Below are 12,856 nucleotides of genomic sequence, written 5' to 3'. Positions count from 1 at the left end.
GGTGTTTACACTTCCCGAGGCTTTAGCCCAGAGTCGTCCTCAGATTCTGGCAATGAGACCAACTCCTCAGAGATGACAGAAATCTCTGAATTGGCGGCTACTCACAGACTCAACGAGAGCCACATGCGTCTCCTGGTGGCCACGAGGGAGGGGTACCAACCTTTACTTGAGGAGAAAACAGAATTCCCTGTCTCACCCAGCACGGTAGGAACAATACAGAAGAAACCCCGCAGTCCAACACGGCACCTTCAGCCTCCTGCAGTTCCTCCAAGACGGAGCCCTCTGTTGGATTCAGCGTCGTCAGGGCCGGACAGCCTGGCACCGAGGCCCCAGACGAACATCTCGTCCACCCTCCAGCGTCCAAGTTCCACCACACCAGGAGGCAAGCATCACAAAAAGTCTGCAGACTCCAGTGGAAAGTACAACACCTTCAGCACAAGGGAAGGGCATCGAGGGGAGGGTGGTGGGATCCGCAGCCATCTGGAATTGGACCAGCGCACTTCATTCTGTGAGCGAGGGGAGAGTCAAAGAAGACAGAATTCTGTTTTGGCAGAAAATTCTGCAGCTGAGGGTGTTGGAACCAACAGCCTCCCTCGTGACCATCACAGAATCCTCCGCCCTCCTTCCACTACCTCTGATCGACTGTTAGATGCTGTTAACTTGGGAGACTGTGGCGCAGACAATGGAGCTGCGGCTGCAGAGCAAGATGAACATCTAGTTGTGGCATCATTGCTATCCCCAACCAAAAAATCCAGATTAGGGGGGTCGGACCAGGGATCGGACGTACAAAACGACCATCAGCCGATTTCTAGACAGCAGAGTGTTGCACGTTTGTGTGAGTACCATCTAGCAAAAAGGATTTCAAACTTGCAAGGAGAAGCCCACAGTTCACTCCAGGGCTCTCTGTGCTCATCGCTGGATGCTGGTGGCAGCACGAACAGTAGTGCTTGTGCCACCCCAACCGACTCACCACTCGGCCCCAGTGCAGTTGAATCAAAACACCACCATTTGCAAAGGCACCCGCTTTCTAGTTCCTCCTCTTCATTACTCAGGGTGCTAAACTATGAAGATAGCAAACCCGGAATGTCTCGTGGCATCCCTAGCCAGAGCACTCAGGGAAAAGACCTCCACCCTCATGCGGACCCTGCCCTCCTTCGGAAAATGCTGCCCAACATTCATCCTCCTGCTGCAGGGGCTGAACAAGGCCGCCCCTCCTCAGCCACACCATCTAAGCATAAAGAGACAACAGGTACTGGGAGCAAGAGACCCCACAATGATCTGCATGCTAAACAACAGGCCTCTTTTAAGGCGCTGAACCAGAAGGAAGGCAGTGAGGCCTACAGACAGCTGATTAACTATCTAACAGTCAGCCAGATGCATCAGGGAGGGAAACTGCACAGTGCAGGCATGGGAGGGGCGGTAAAAAAGGACACCAGGCGCTTTATCACTAGTAACCCTCAGCTTGTGGAAATGGTTAAGAATAGAGGGAACACCATCGCTCGCTGCCCGTGTATGCCTTCATCCATGTCATCCCCATTCCTCAGCCCAAATTTAGTAACCCCTAATGCAACCGCCATGCAGATGGCAAATAAAAATCCCCACTCGTACCATTCTGCCACACTTCCTGCCAAACTCAAGAGAAGCCCTGAAATGCATGCTCAGAGAATGAATGACAACCTAGATTTCAGGCCAGCTTCCGCTGAGAGGAGAAGCTCCTTTTCTGGCCTGGAAAGTGAACTAGAGAGAAGTGGTATGGACCCAGAGCACTTCCTGTCACTGTATAAAAAAGAGGGCTCTGTCATTCGTGACGGGGGATTTGTTACAGGCGGAAACCGCGAGGGTGGCACTAACCGTCCCCCACCTCGCTCAAGAAGCCAACCTAGTAGCGGCACTGAGGACTGGTTCAGATCAGACCAGAGGGCAAAGCATGCAGTCCGTCAGTCTCCTCATTCTCGTCCTAACGATTCTCTTTGTTTCTCTGCTGCCTCCAGTGTGAGTGGTCAACGCCCAGACCCCAACACCATCTCACTAGGAAGGGGAGACCACCCTTCAGCTTTTGTCAGGCAGACATCCACTGGCACTAGGGCTTGCATTACATCTCCAACTCCCAATGCCCAATCTCCACCTCCTCCACCACCTCCCCCACCACCTCCTCCACCTCCTGTTTCTCTTGCCCTGCAAGCCAACACTAGCTCCAGCAACTCAGGATGCACACAGGATACCGTGCATTCACTCCAGTCCCGGCAGAACCACATTCAGGCCGTTACCCCGACCCTAGCACAGACAGATCCCTTCTGCAATAGCCTGCAACGGGGCCGGGAGCTCAAACGCAGCTCCAGCAACGTGACTGCCAGTTCTGGCAGCGTGGAGGTTTTGTTTGATAAGCCTACTCGGAGCCGGAGCCAGCAACCCTTGTCACCATCTGTGCCCCAGCAAGGTGAGACCAAAGTCCAGCGGAGGCCGACAAGGAAGCGGCTCTCCAAGAGCTACTCCCAAGGCTCCGTAACTTCCCACACGTGCTGGTCTACAGGTAATAGGATCGACAGTAGAAGGGCGTCTGTAGCGTTTCCATTGCAGAAAGATGCGAAACACATGAAGGGCTCTCAAAAACTGGACACCAGTCCCTGGAGATGCAACGGGCCTTTTAGCTACTGTTTCTTTAAACGTAAGAGTGAGGGAGAGGAAGATGATATTGAGTGGGAGAGGCCGAGGCGAAGCCGTGGTGGGAACGATGTTGATAATGGCGGTGCCGCTGCATCGGCCATATTGCCCTGTGGCTCAGCAGTGGATGTGGCTGGGGAGCAGCTGTATGGGGAGGTCCTCAATAACATGAGCTTCAGCGACCGTCTCGCACGCATCAATGCACTCAAGGACCGCATGTACTGCTTTCCTTCTGGCTTCATCGATGTCCGTCGTGACGCCAGCGAGCTCATCGCGCTGGTGAGATCCAGCGTAGGCCGCTACGATCGCGGAGCCCAGATGCCTCTCCAGGATGTATCCCAGTACAAGCAGCTCCTCTCTGTTGAGTCAAAAGAACTGGGCCGGGCGTGCCGGAGGATGGCACAGGCCCACAGTAGCCCTGAGGAGATGCTGCTCGCTGTGACGTGTAGCTTCCAGGTGCTGTGCTGTCTCTGCGAAGCTTGTATGTGTCTCGTGAGGGGGCTCGGCGCCTCGGCCTCGCACCAGCAGAGAGAGGTCGTGGCAAAGGTAGACGAGGTTGTTATGAACTATATCTGTTTGCTCAAAGCGGCTGAGGCTGCCACCGTGGGAGCACCAGGGGAGCACAGCGTGAAAGCCCTGGTCCGCCACTCCAGTACCATGTCGGCCATTGCTAACGCACTCACCCGCTCCCTTAAAACGCTGCTTAGCAAGTAGAGGCTACTCTTTACGCTTTATAGTGTGGCCTACGCAGTCAGTAGTCTGTCTTTAAGCATCTTTTTTATTTCTAGGTCAGCTGGAGAAGTCATTTATTTTTCATATAAGGTCTGGCAGTCTCCATATCAAAATAAAGTGTAAGACTTGACATTAAAGTACACAAAACTGAGCGTGATGCTGAAAGGCAGTCATATCTGACTGCACTTGCTTTCTCTGATGACAATATTGTAATGTAAATTTACAAAGCCATACTGTCACAGACCTTTGTAATATGACATGTACCTAGTAGATACCCTTTTACCTGTGCATTATGTAACTTATTTAAAAAGAAATGTATATAATGTACATAAATATAATATATATTGCCGTAGCAGTTTCAAGAAGCCAAGAGTATTCAGCTTAACTTGCTCTGATATTGTACAGGGCTGGAGGGACTTCACTTTCAGTTCAATAAATACATTAAGTGCAGTTTTACAACATATATTTATAATTTATTCGTAGAAATGTACGTAAAAATGTGTCACTGTCAGTCCAGTGCTATCATTTCAGTCACATGATTTAACCTACTATCAGGTTGGATTTCTGGATGACTGTAAAAGTGTTTTTAAAATGCAGGTTTTTGTGTTTTTGTTTTTTTTTGCAGGATGAGAGGAATATTTGTTTGAAATGTTGGATATACAGGGACACCAGAATTGCACTGCATTCACCACTGCTTCGTAATCTAGCACATAGGTTATTTTCAGATAACTATATTAAGCAGTAAATATAACTATCCCCCTCAAAATAAAATGTATTAAACTATAATAATACATTTATATTAACAGTTTAGAAAGCATATAATTTATGACAAAATATGTCAGATCAAACACTGTGTTAATTATATCTAATATTATATCTTTTTTTAATAGTTTTTGTGTTAATTATCAATTGTTTTCAATCAAGTTCTGTGCTTAAAGATTTATTATTCCACACTGTGTATCAAGATGCAGGTGTGTCGCTTGAGAAGAAATTAAATTCATGTTTCTTTTTTTTGTTTGTTTTTTTTTGTTTTTTTTCCAATTATCCACCGACCTATTAAAAACATTTTACAGATATTTTTCTGTCTCTTGCTTTCAATGATTGACCATAACAGACGAAAAGCACTGGAGTGTTCTGAGCATTATTAATCTTAAAATAAAAATACAACAGCTTTTAATAACTTTAATAACTTTAATAAGTGTCCATGTACTTTTTGTTGTGTTGACTTGCTCGAAGGGTCGATGACAGCTGAAGGGCTTCGTTCAAGCCTCTCCGTGGCCTGTTGTGTCTCAACTCGGTCTCCCTAGTAAATATTATAGAGGTAAGTTGACATCACTGTAGTAGTCTGATAACCTAGAGCTGTGGACTGGAGTCACACATACTCCAATCAGACTCGAGTCACAAATTTGATGACTTAAGACAAAATTGAAGAAGACTTGCACCTCGACTTGGACTTTTTATGGTTAAGTTCAGTCGCACTTGTTTTAACAAATAAATATGAATTTTAAAAAGCATTCTTGAATTGTAAATATAATATGATATTACTCTGTTGATTAAACAGGCTTACCTTTGTTGAAGAGTGCTTTGTGACTTGACGTAGAACTTGAAAAATCAAAGTTAAGGACTTGTGACTTGAGTGCAAAGACTACCCAACTCTACGTCTCTTTCTGTCTTTGGTTCGCTGGATAGTTCGTTTGCATTTCCCCACTGTAAGCCAACCACACCAGGGTTCACTTGCAAGTGATCCGAGACCCCCAGTTTTCAAGCGGACCAGGGTTCGGAATGAGCGTTCAAACCACTCCAAATCAACCGAACTATCCATGGAAACGGACCAGGGATCATTTAAAGCAGACTAAATAGCTCCAGTGTGAATGCGTCTTTACTTCTGACTCGCAAAACAGTGACTTAGGCCCAATCCCATTTCTAACCCTTAAATCTTCCACTTGGTATTGAGTGCCCTCGTTTGCGACATAACCCTTGATGAGGGAAGTGAGAAATATTAGCGTAGAGATCTTTCCCTAAGAAATGAGACACCACTTCATGCAAATTGGCATGGCCGACGTGCAGGGATATGTCACGCGTAGTAGTGACGCAATGAAAATGCCAGCTCCAGCACTTGTGTTGTGGCATGTGCTATGTTTAGTCTTATGCGTCTGATGAATCAACGGAGAAGAAATGCTGAAAACAGGAGGCGCCTACGATGTCTTCTAGTTCTGATCGATTTTGTTCGGGTAAGTCGATTTGTTGAAATATTTTGATGCTGTGTTCAGCCAAGTTTCTGATGAGTTTACGCTAGTCCAACCATCTGTTGTTTGTGTAGCCTACAATCCGATTGTACAGTAACAAATTGTTTTCCAAAACTTGCCGAAGTTGCTGACTTCATCTTCCACTTCGTTGGAAGTGTGGGTCGGGGCTCCCTTGGAATCGAGGGCGGGTTTTAAGTGTTGGAAACCACTTCCACTACCTCAGTTCTGTTTTGGGACACCACTCGCCTAAACGTGAACGCCCACAACCAAGTGCAAGTGGGTATTTCTAGGGGAAGTGTGGGTATTGGGACACGCCCTTTGTCTCACCTGTGACCTGTGGCATGATGTGTTGGTTTGCCTGAAATTGTCATATGTCAGTTCGTTTAAGTAGTATCAGTGATCGCATGGAGCGAAAACAAATGTTTTTGGTAAAAAGGGGACGATTTGAAAGTCAGCCATCACAGTTTCATCATCAGTTTAGCCACACAGGGAGTATGCAACGTTAGTCTATATTGTGTCATATTTCTCAGATAGCCAATGTGAAGCCAACTAAAGTCAGTTTTTGTGTGTCCTGCATGTGTATTCGGGGGGTGGGGGGTCAACAGATTTGCCAACCCTACAATGTTGCCTCCATAGCTGCAGCCTTGGTCAGGACATAATGAATGAGAGAATAGTTGTATTTCATATATTAATGCTTCATATGCATTAAAATGTATATATCCATGCCAGGTGACTGATTTAACTGGACATACAGAGTGAAGACTGCCAACGTTTTGACACTGCAATGCATAGTGAGCGGCCACGCGCAGCCATTCGTGTGTCCACGCGTGCACGAGCGTTTTTCCCCTCACGTGATCCCCACCCCAAACAGCAGAGCAGATGTGGGGGTGGAGGAAGCTGGAGGAAAGTGGCCGCCTCCTTTGCATATTGGGCGCCTGTTCTTCACGTGCTGCGACGGTGACCAATCAGGTCCACGCATGCGGGAAGACCCCGCCCGCGCGGCAACTCGTGTCGCGCGCCTCATCATCATCAGTGTTGTATTGGCGGTGAGGAGTCGACAAAAGTTGTAACCGTCCTGAACTCACACGACAGGCTTCACAACAGCGCGGGGTTTTGTAGTAGTGAGTTAAAGCAAAGTGCGTTTGTCGTGTGTGGCTTCACGGCTTTGAAGACGCTGTCGTGTTCACCAGGTACCGCCGTGGAGAAATTGCTGCCGGGCACTCCGTGGGGTTTAAAGTTCAGCTAACAGTAGCGTCACTAGCAGCGAGTTAGCCCCGTGTCTTCACATTAGTTTTGTCACAATGGCAGCTGTGTGCCAGCCACGACGAGCCCTGGTGGAAATACCTCCTCCGCAGCCCAAAATCGCAGGTAAGTTTGAGACACGTCAGCTTTTAATTGAAGCTACGAAACTTCTAAGTTGTGTCCATTGTGCTGCACGCGCCACTTTGCTATCAAGCTAGTGTTATCGCGCGCGCGCGCGCAGGATTAACAGTCGGTTAAATAACAATAATATGTGTTTAGAGTTATTTTAAAGTGGCCAGCTGCGCCTATTATCCAAAAATATGGTGGTGTATGCATTTATATTGAAGTGTATTATCACAACAGCCATTTTAACACGTCACAGGAGGGAAAGCACAGGTGCATTTAATAATATTGAAGATGGCTGCGTTCCATTTAGTGCAAGTTTTGGTGTTGTGCATGCTGGCTCAATGGGCAAACTTAAAAGGACAAGAAATGGAACACAGCCATACTCAGTGTTACCAGTTTCACCTGTTTCCTACTAGGATAATGCAGAAATATTTACACGAGCCACTGTCACTCATTTTTATTAATATACATTTTTACAGCTCGAATGAGGAGGTCCTATCTAGAAATTTTAAGCGCTCGTTTGGCTCCATCTCCATTTCCAAGAGGGAGAAAAGCAACCACACACACCAAGCGTGTGCACTCATGTAAGTACAAAATGATTCAACTGTCACTCCACCTGCGAAGCTGCTGTGTGGTTTGGTTTTGTGAGCCGTCAAATGGAAAAACTTGGACAGAAAATGGGGCTGGTGTGTTTTCAGTGTGCTGTCTTCTACCATTTTGTGTCCCAAAATGTTAGTCAGCGTCAGGCGATAGCAGATGTGTCCCACAATGGCTGGAAATGCAACCTTCACAGTGATTGTTGAATCGTCCCTGCAGTTGTTTGCTCTGCTTTATTATTGTCCTAATTATATCAGTTTTTTTTTTTTTCACAGTGGACTTGTCCATTGGTGGGGTGTGGAGTGGGAGGATAGAGGAACAGTGTGATAAGATGGACGAACCCCATACCCCTCTCTCCAAACAGCAGCTTGTGCAGCTAATCCGATCCCTCATCTTAGTCGAGCAGGTATCCATCCTGGCCCTAAAGAATATTTTTTTGCAGAATTTTAGTAGCCAAGATGTAAAATAAAATATGCTGTGTTGCCTTCATTCTAGAGCCAAGAACCGAGGATCCTGGCATCCGACCTGAAGTCTCTCCAGGAAGACCTGCAGTTGAAGAAAGCAAATGTTTACCGGTCGATACCATATTCACGGCTCGGCTCCAACAGGGATGCTCACTGCTATAGAAAGGCATATCCTCACCTGGTGGCGTTCAAAGTGAGTATCAGTCGTGTTTGGCCACGTTTGTATGAATGATGCAGATGTCATTTTACTTGTTTGCTGTCCAGTTCTCATTTGCAGGAAAGTGATGTATTTAATTTTAGACTTGTAGAAAAGGAGTTCTTGGCTCTTAAAGCACACCCCTGCTATTCTTTTCACACTGAGCTTTTTGTCTCCATGAAGAGGATTTTTGTCACTGATATATTAAAAACTGCTCTGTATGTTACCTGGCTGCAAGCGGAGTGTTTTTGTCAACCCTAAGCCGTTACCTTCTTATCCTCCCCCTCAGGTTTCGTGTCAGGAGTGGGGCCAAGTTCTTCTGAGGAACAAAGAGTGGGACGCTGTGTTGGAGCACACACTGATGGCGTGGCGCTACACCAGCGAGTTGCCGCAGTGGGATACGGCGAGCCATAACGCTCTCCGGGAACAGTGTTACAGCATCTTGGCAGCTCAGAGCCTCACTGCTCTGCAGCACTTACACCCCGGGCCCAACAGAGGACGCGAGCTGCTCAGAAGGTAACACATTAGCTGCTGGCATCTACATTCAGATTTTAAACGATGCATTGTTTACACTGGTAGTGTGTCAACATGCACGTTGATTATATATCAGATAAAGGAAATACTCAACAAGGAAATTATCATGTTAACAGGTCAGTTGGATACTAAGATTTGCTGAAGGCTTCCCACAATCCTCTGAACAGCCTGATCCTTAAGCAGCAAAGGTCATCTCAGGTTCCTGGGGAAACCAGGCGACAGCAAACCTTGATTTATGCAAATGATTACCTTTTTTAAATCTGTTAAGCATTTATGAGCCATACAGGCTTAATCTGCGATATGCTTCATGTACTATCGCCTCCCACGTTGGATTTGCTAACGTGCTGGCAGCCAATTTCCGACTTAAATATCCAGCTGAAGCAGTGCAGCATGGGCATCCTACTGGAGTCCTGTTTGTCACCTGTTGAATGTAAGTTCACACTGTTTTTTAGCCCTTTGCTGACACACACGCCCCTGGGCAACTTGATCTCATTCCTCTGCTTGATGTTCCACTTTCTTCACCACCCAGGGGCCAGATGCATAAAAACGATTTCATTAATATAGCGCCCATGTGGAAATGGACTTTACAAAGTGTGCCACAATTCAGGATCAAATTGAACAATCATTAACAGGGAGACCATGGCCCAACTGTAGATAAACAGAATTATAAATGATGTTAAATAAAGTTTGTAATATGCCTTTGATATTGTAGAGAATGCTTTCTTCCTGTACACATGGTGTTTGTGCATATGCATTGTTTATACATCTGGCCTTGTGTTTACCTCACCTCTCACTGGGATGTAGGGTTGTCATGAGAACCAATACTTCAGTACCAAGTCGATGCCAACATGCAAAAAAATACGTTGGTATCTGTTTTTTATTTGTGTGTGTGTGTTTTTTGGCACTGTAAGTACCGGATACAAGTTTGCCCTCAGCGGGCCATGTTGATTCCTGTTGGAACTGACATGGGCAGTATACACGCGTCACTTAGTGCCGAGGACGAGCGCCTGTTCTCCATTGTCTTTGCTAGAAACAATGGCTTTTACAAGTGCTGCTGGAGCCACAACACCTCGGCTTGTTGAAAAGTCAGGTAGTAGGAGTCGTGGGTGGAGAGGGACTCATTTACACCACGAGCGATGCATTCGCGTAGCACTTGCAAACGGTCGCTGTTTACTCAGGTTTTCATTTCGGCGAGCATGTTAACAGGTTAGAGCAATTACACTGCATCTGTTCTACGAGCTGTTCGAGTCGTGCTGCTAGTGGACCACTATGAAGGGAAAAAATGAGGCCTTAGAGTTAAAGTTGAAGTTTGAAACGGTTTTAATTAAGTAGTGAATTTAGAAATACATGAGTTCTGTTTTTTATTTTTATCGTGGTATCGAATGAGTATCGAGAATCGTGGAAAGTCGCTAGTATTGGTATCGACTACTGAAATTCTGGTATCGTGACAAGCCTACTGGGATGCATTACATATGTTTGTGTACGATGCTTGTCAGTCATCTTATGAAATCTAGCAGCTAAAGGAAGATTCAGTGTTTAACATTAAAGTGATGGTTGTTAACATTCTGACGTAGCTAGTAAAGTAAGCTTGCTAGCTACAGATGTATTTTCTGTCGGTGCCAAGTACCTAGCTTCTTGATGAGCTATGAAGCTGAGATGTTATCATATTCATCATTTTCTAATTGTTGACAGGTGTTTTAGTTGGATGTTTTGTTAATCATTTCAAAAAAACTGGATTGAATTGAGAAAGTATCCTGGTGAAAACTGTTCAACAGATGACTCTTGTGTTTCTGTCTCTAGGTTGAAAATGGCTCAGTTGCACAGCCAGTCGATTGTGCCCTGCATTCAGGAGCTGCAGAGGATTATGGGATGTGCTGATGACTCCTCCATGGACACAAAATAACAGGAGAAACACTATCTGACCAGCTGGCTGCACCCTGGTGAACAGTGTGCTTCATTGATGGCCTTAATAATTTCTACGTGGTACAGGGCCGGAATCCTTGTGCATGGTGGTGCTTGTTTGGAGAAACCACTACAGTATTCTTCCAAAGGTCAGGGTAGCAATGGAAAACGTGCCACATAGCACAGGTTTGTAAAGGTGATGACAGCAAAATGCAATAAAACCTCTTATTTAATCACATTGCATTTTTATATGAACTGGAAAGTGTTGTTAGTAGTGGAACATTTGTTGCACGGCACACCTCATGATGTATTTATTGTTGGTTGGTGTAAGGGTATGCTGATATTTTATCTAACAGCCTATTCCAAAAAATGTATTGCCTTTGGAGGAACATTGATGCGAGTGATGTCATTAAAATATTTGTATTTTTTTAGAACTTTGTACAGAATAACTTGCATTGAGCAGTGTGAAATGGCCTTTGGTGTTGCTGTATAAGTGTGTGTGTGTCCTTGTTAGCGTTTATGATACTTGAAACTGTGGCCTTAGCCGTCTCTGAATATAGTTGTGTTTATGTGTGTCTTGTTTATAGGGTATTGTCCGTGTCACTGATTGCACTGTTGCCGTCTGTCCTGAAAACTTGAAAATTTTTGATAAAATAGTCGCTTATTTCAATAAACCTGTTACTTTGTACTATTGAAAATCTCCATCTGTTTTGTTCGGCCTCACTGTAGCCTTGAATTCTGTATTCGGACATAAATATAAAACTGCTGCACTTTCCATAGAGTCAAATACAACTCCACAAAATATGTCCTTTATTTTTCATGAATGGGAACCACTTTTCACAGGACAGTTTTGTAGTTAGGTCTGAAATGGATTTGTAGCCTGGACATTGATTAGTAGGCTGGGCGAGCTGATTTGTAGAGCGTGGAGTTTGCAAAGCACCTTGATTTGACACTGCAGCTTCTTAAAGATGGCCCATTTTACTAGATAATAGGATTAACCAATCAATGGATTGATCATTTGTCCACTCTGGCTGTGTTAGAGCTCTGCTGCTGAAGTTACCACTTCACGCCAGTAGGTGGAGCCCACGTCGCGTCATTTTCCAGCACCCCATGTTCCTGTCATCAGAATCAGGCTTGTGACTTCAATGGAGAAGCACTGTTAATACAACTGTGGAAACAGCTGTTGCCATGGCACTCTGTAGAATGAATATTAAATTAAACGCTATTTAGGGTTCAAGACAATGAATGGGAGGTGGAGGGGTGAGAAGTCGACATGCACACATCCTGCTGTGCAATGTCATTGTCAGAAATGATGAAATAGCTGTAACCTTATTTTTTTATGCAAATAGGAACACACAGTGACGCAGCTGTCTTTAAGGGGTTTTGAGTTATGATAATATTACAATTTCTGTGTAGGAATGTACTGCAGTTTGTGTTTGTATTTGGTGCTGTTGTTGGTGCAGGATAAATACAAATATTTGTCCACAGGGTATTGCAAGTGCAACTTATGTATATTGCAGCTGTGGCAACTCAACATGTAACATGTGGCCAACCTACTCAATTAGATATATGGTGTTAATTTGTAAAAATACAGATTAAATTGGTTTGGCTGGTGGTGGTTCGGATTCCCACAGCCCTCATACATTGACCTACTTCAGTCTTTCTTGAGAAAGAGAGAAACTGTCTCACTCTATCTATATATTTGTTACCTGGAATTACAGAACAAATAATACCACACAGTGTTTGTCTAAGCCAAATGGTGATAATGTCAAAGTTACCACTGTAAATCACTATAGTCTACAGTCTAGATAGATAAACTAGGTTTTTGGTAGTATTGTTTAATGTTAATTACTGTTTTTTGACCTCTGTTTTACCATATGAAAATTATTTTGCCATAGAAATTTAGAATTACCAGGGCTTTACAATATAAGGAACTTAAACAATTTGTGCTAACACTGTTGAATATTGCGATAACGATATTACTGGCGATAATAATATATTAAAGTGTTCTCAGGGCGTAAATGTGCTCTCTATAGGGAAACACCCAAACACGTCATCATGTCACTCTGACCAATGGTGTAACTCCATCATTCATGCACATCAAATATCAGCAGATCTCAGCAGTAAACCGCTTTATCTTCTTTATCACTGCTCAG

At 44.8% G+C, this 12,856-nt stretch overlaps 2 protein-coding genes across 3 annotated transcripts in view; both read left to right on the top strand.

Moving 5' to 3' along the window:
- Positions 1 to 4,436, top strand: part of LOC125885040 (FERM and PDZ domain-containing protein 4-like) — a 66,116-nt gene extending 61,680 nt beyond the window's left edge. Inside the window, exon 16 of the mRNA XM_049570406.1 lies at positions 2 to 4,436. Coding sequence (XP_049426363.1) covers positions 2 to 3,375 — 3,374 coding nt within the window. The 3' untranslated portion in view covers positions 3,376 to 4,436. The remainder of the gene's footprint in view (position 1) is intronic.
- A 2,136-nt stretch (positions 4,437 to 6,572) lies between these two features.
- Positions 6,573 to 11,373, top strand: LOC125884658 (uncharacterized). Of its 2 annotated transcripts, XR_007448749.1 has the most exons (7): positions 6,573 to 7,007; positions 7,487 to 7,591; positions 7,880 to 8,010; positions 8,100 to 8,261; positions 8,554 to 8,780; positions 8,915 to 9,228; positions 10,599 to 11,373. XR_007448749.1 is itself a non-coding variant. In XM_049569691.1 (6 exons), the coding sequence occupies exons 1-6, from the start codon at positions 6,941 to 6,943 to the stop codon at positions 10,699 to 10,701; spliced, it is 795 nt and encodes a 264-aa protein (XP_049425648.1). In that variant the 5' UTR covers positions 6,575 to 6,940; the 3' UTR covers positions 10,702 to 11,373. The 2 variants fall into 2 exon arrangements, 1 of the variants encoding a protein (XP_049425648.1); XM_049569691.1 differs by lacking the exon at positions 8,915 to 9,228 and having other exon boundaries at positions 6,575 to 7,007.
- The last annotated feature ends 1,483 nt before the right edge of the window (positions 11,374 to 12,856 follow it).

The sequence above is a fragment of the Epinephelus fuscoguttatus genome, linkage group LG24 (genome assembly GCF_011397635.1).
Source record: "Epinephelus fuscoguttatus linkage group LG24, E.fuscoguttatus.final_Chr_v1".
NCBI classification, from domain to species: domain Eukaryota; kingdom Metazoa; phylum Chordata; class Actinopteri; order Perciformes; family Serranidae; genus Epinephelus; species Epinephelus fuscoguttatus.
The sequence above is the reverse complement of the archived record's forward strand: the minus strand, read 5'-3'. Positions and strand labels throughout refer to the sequence as shown.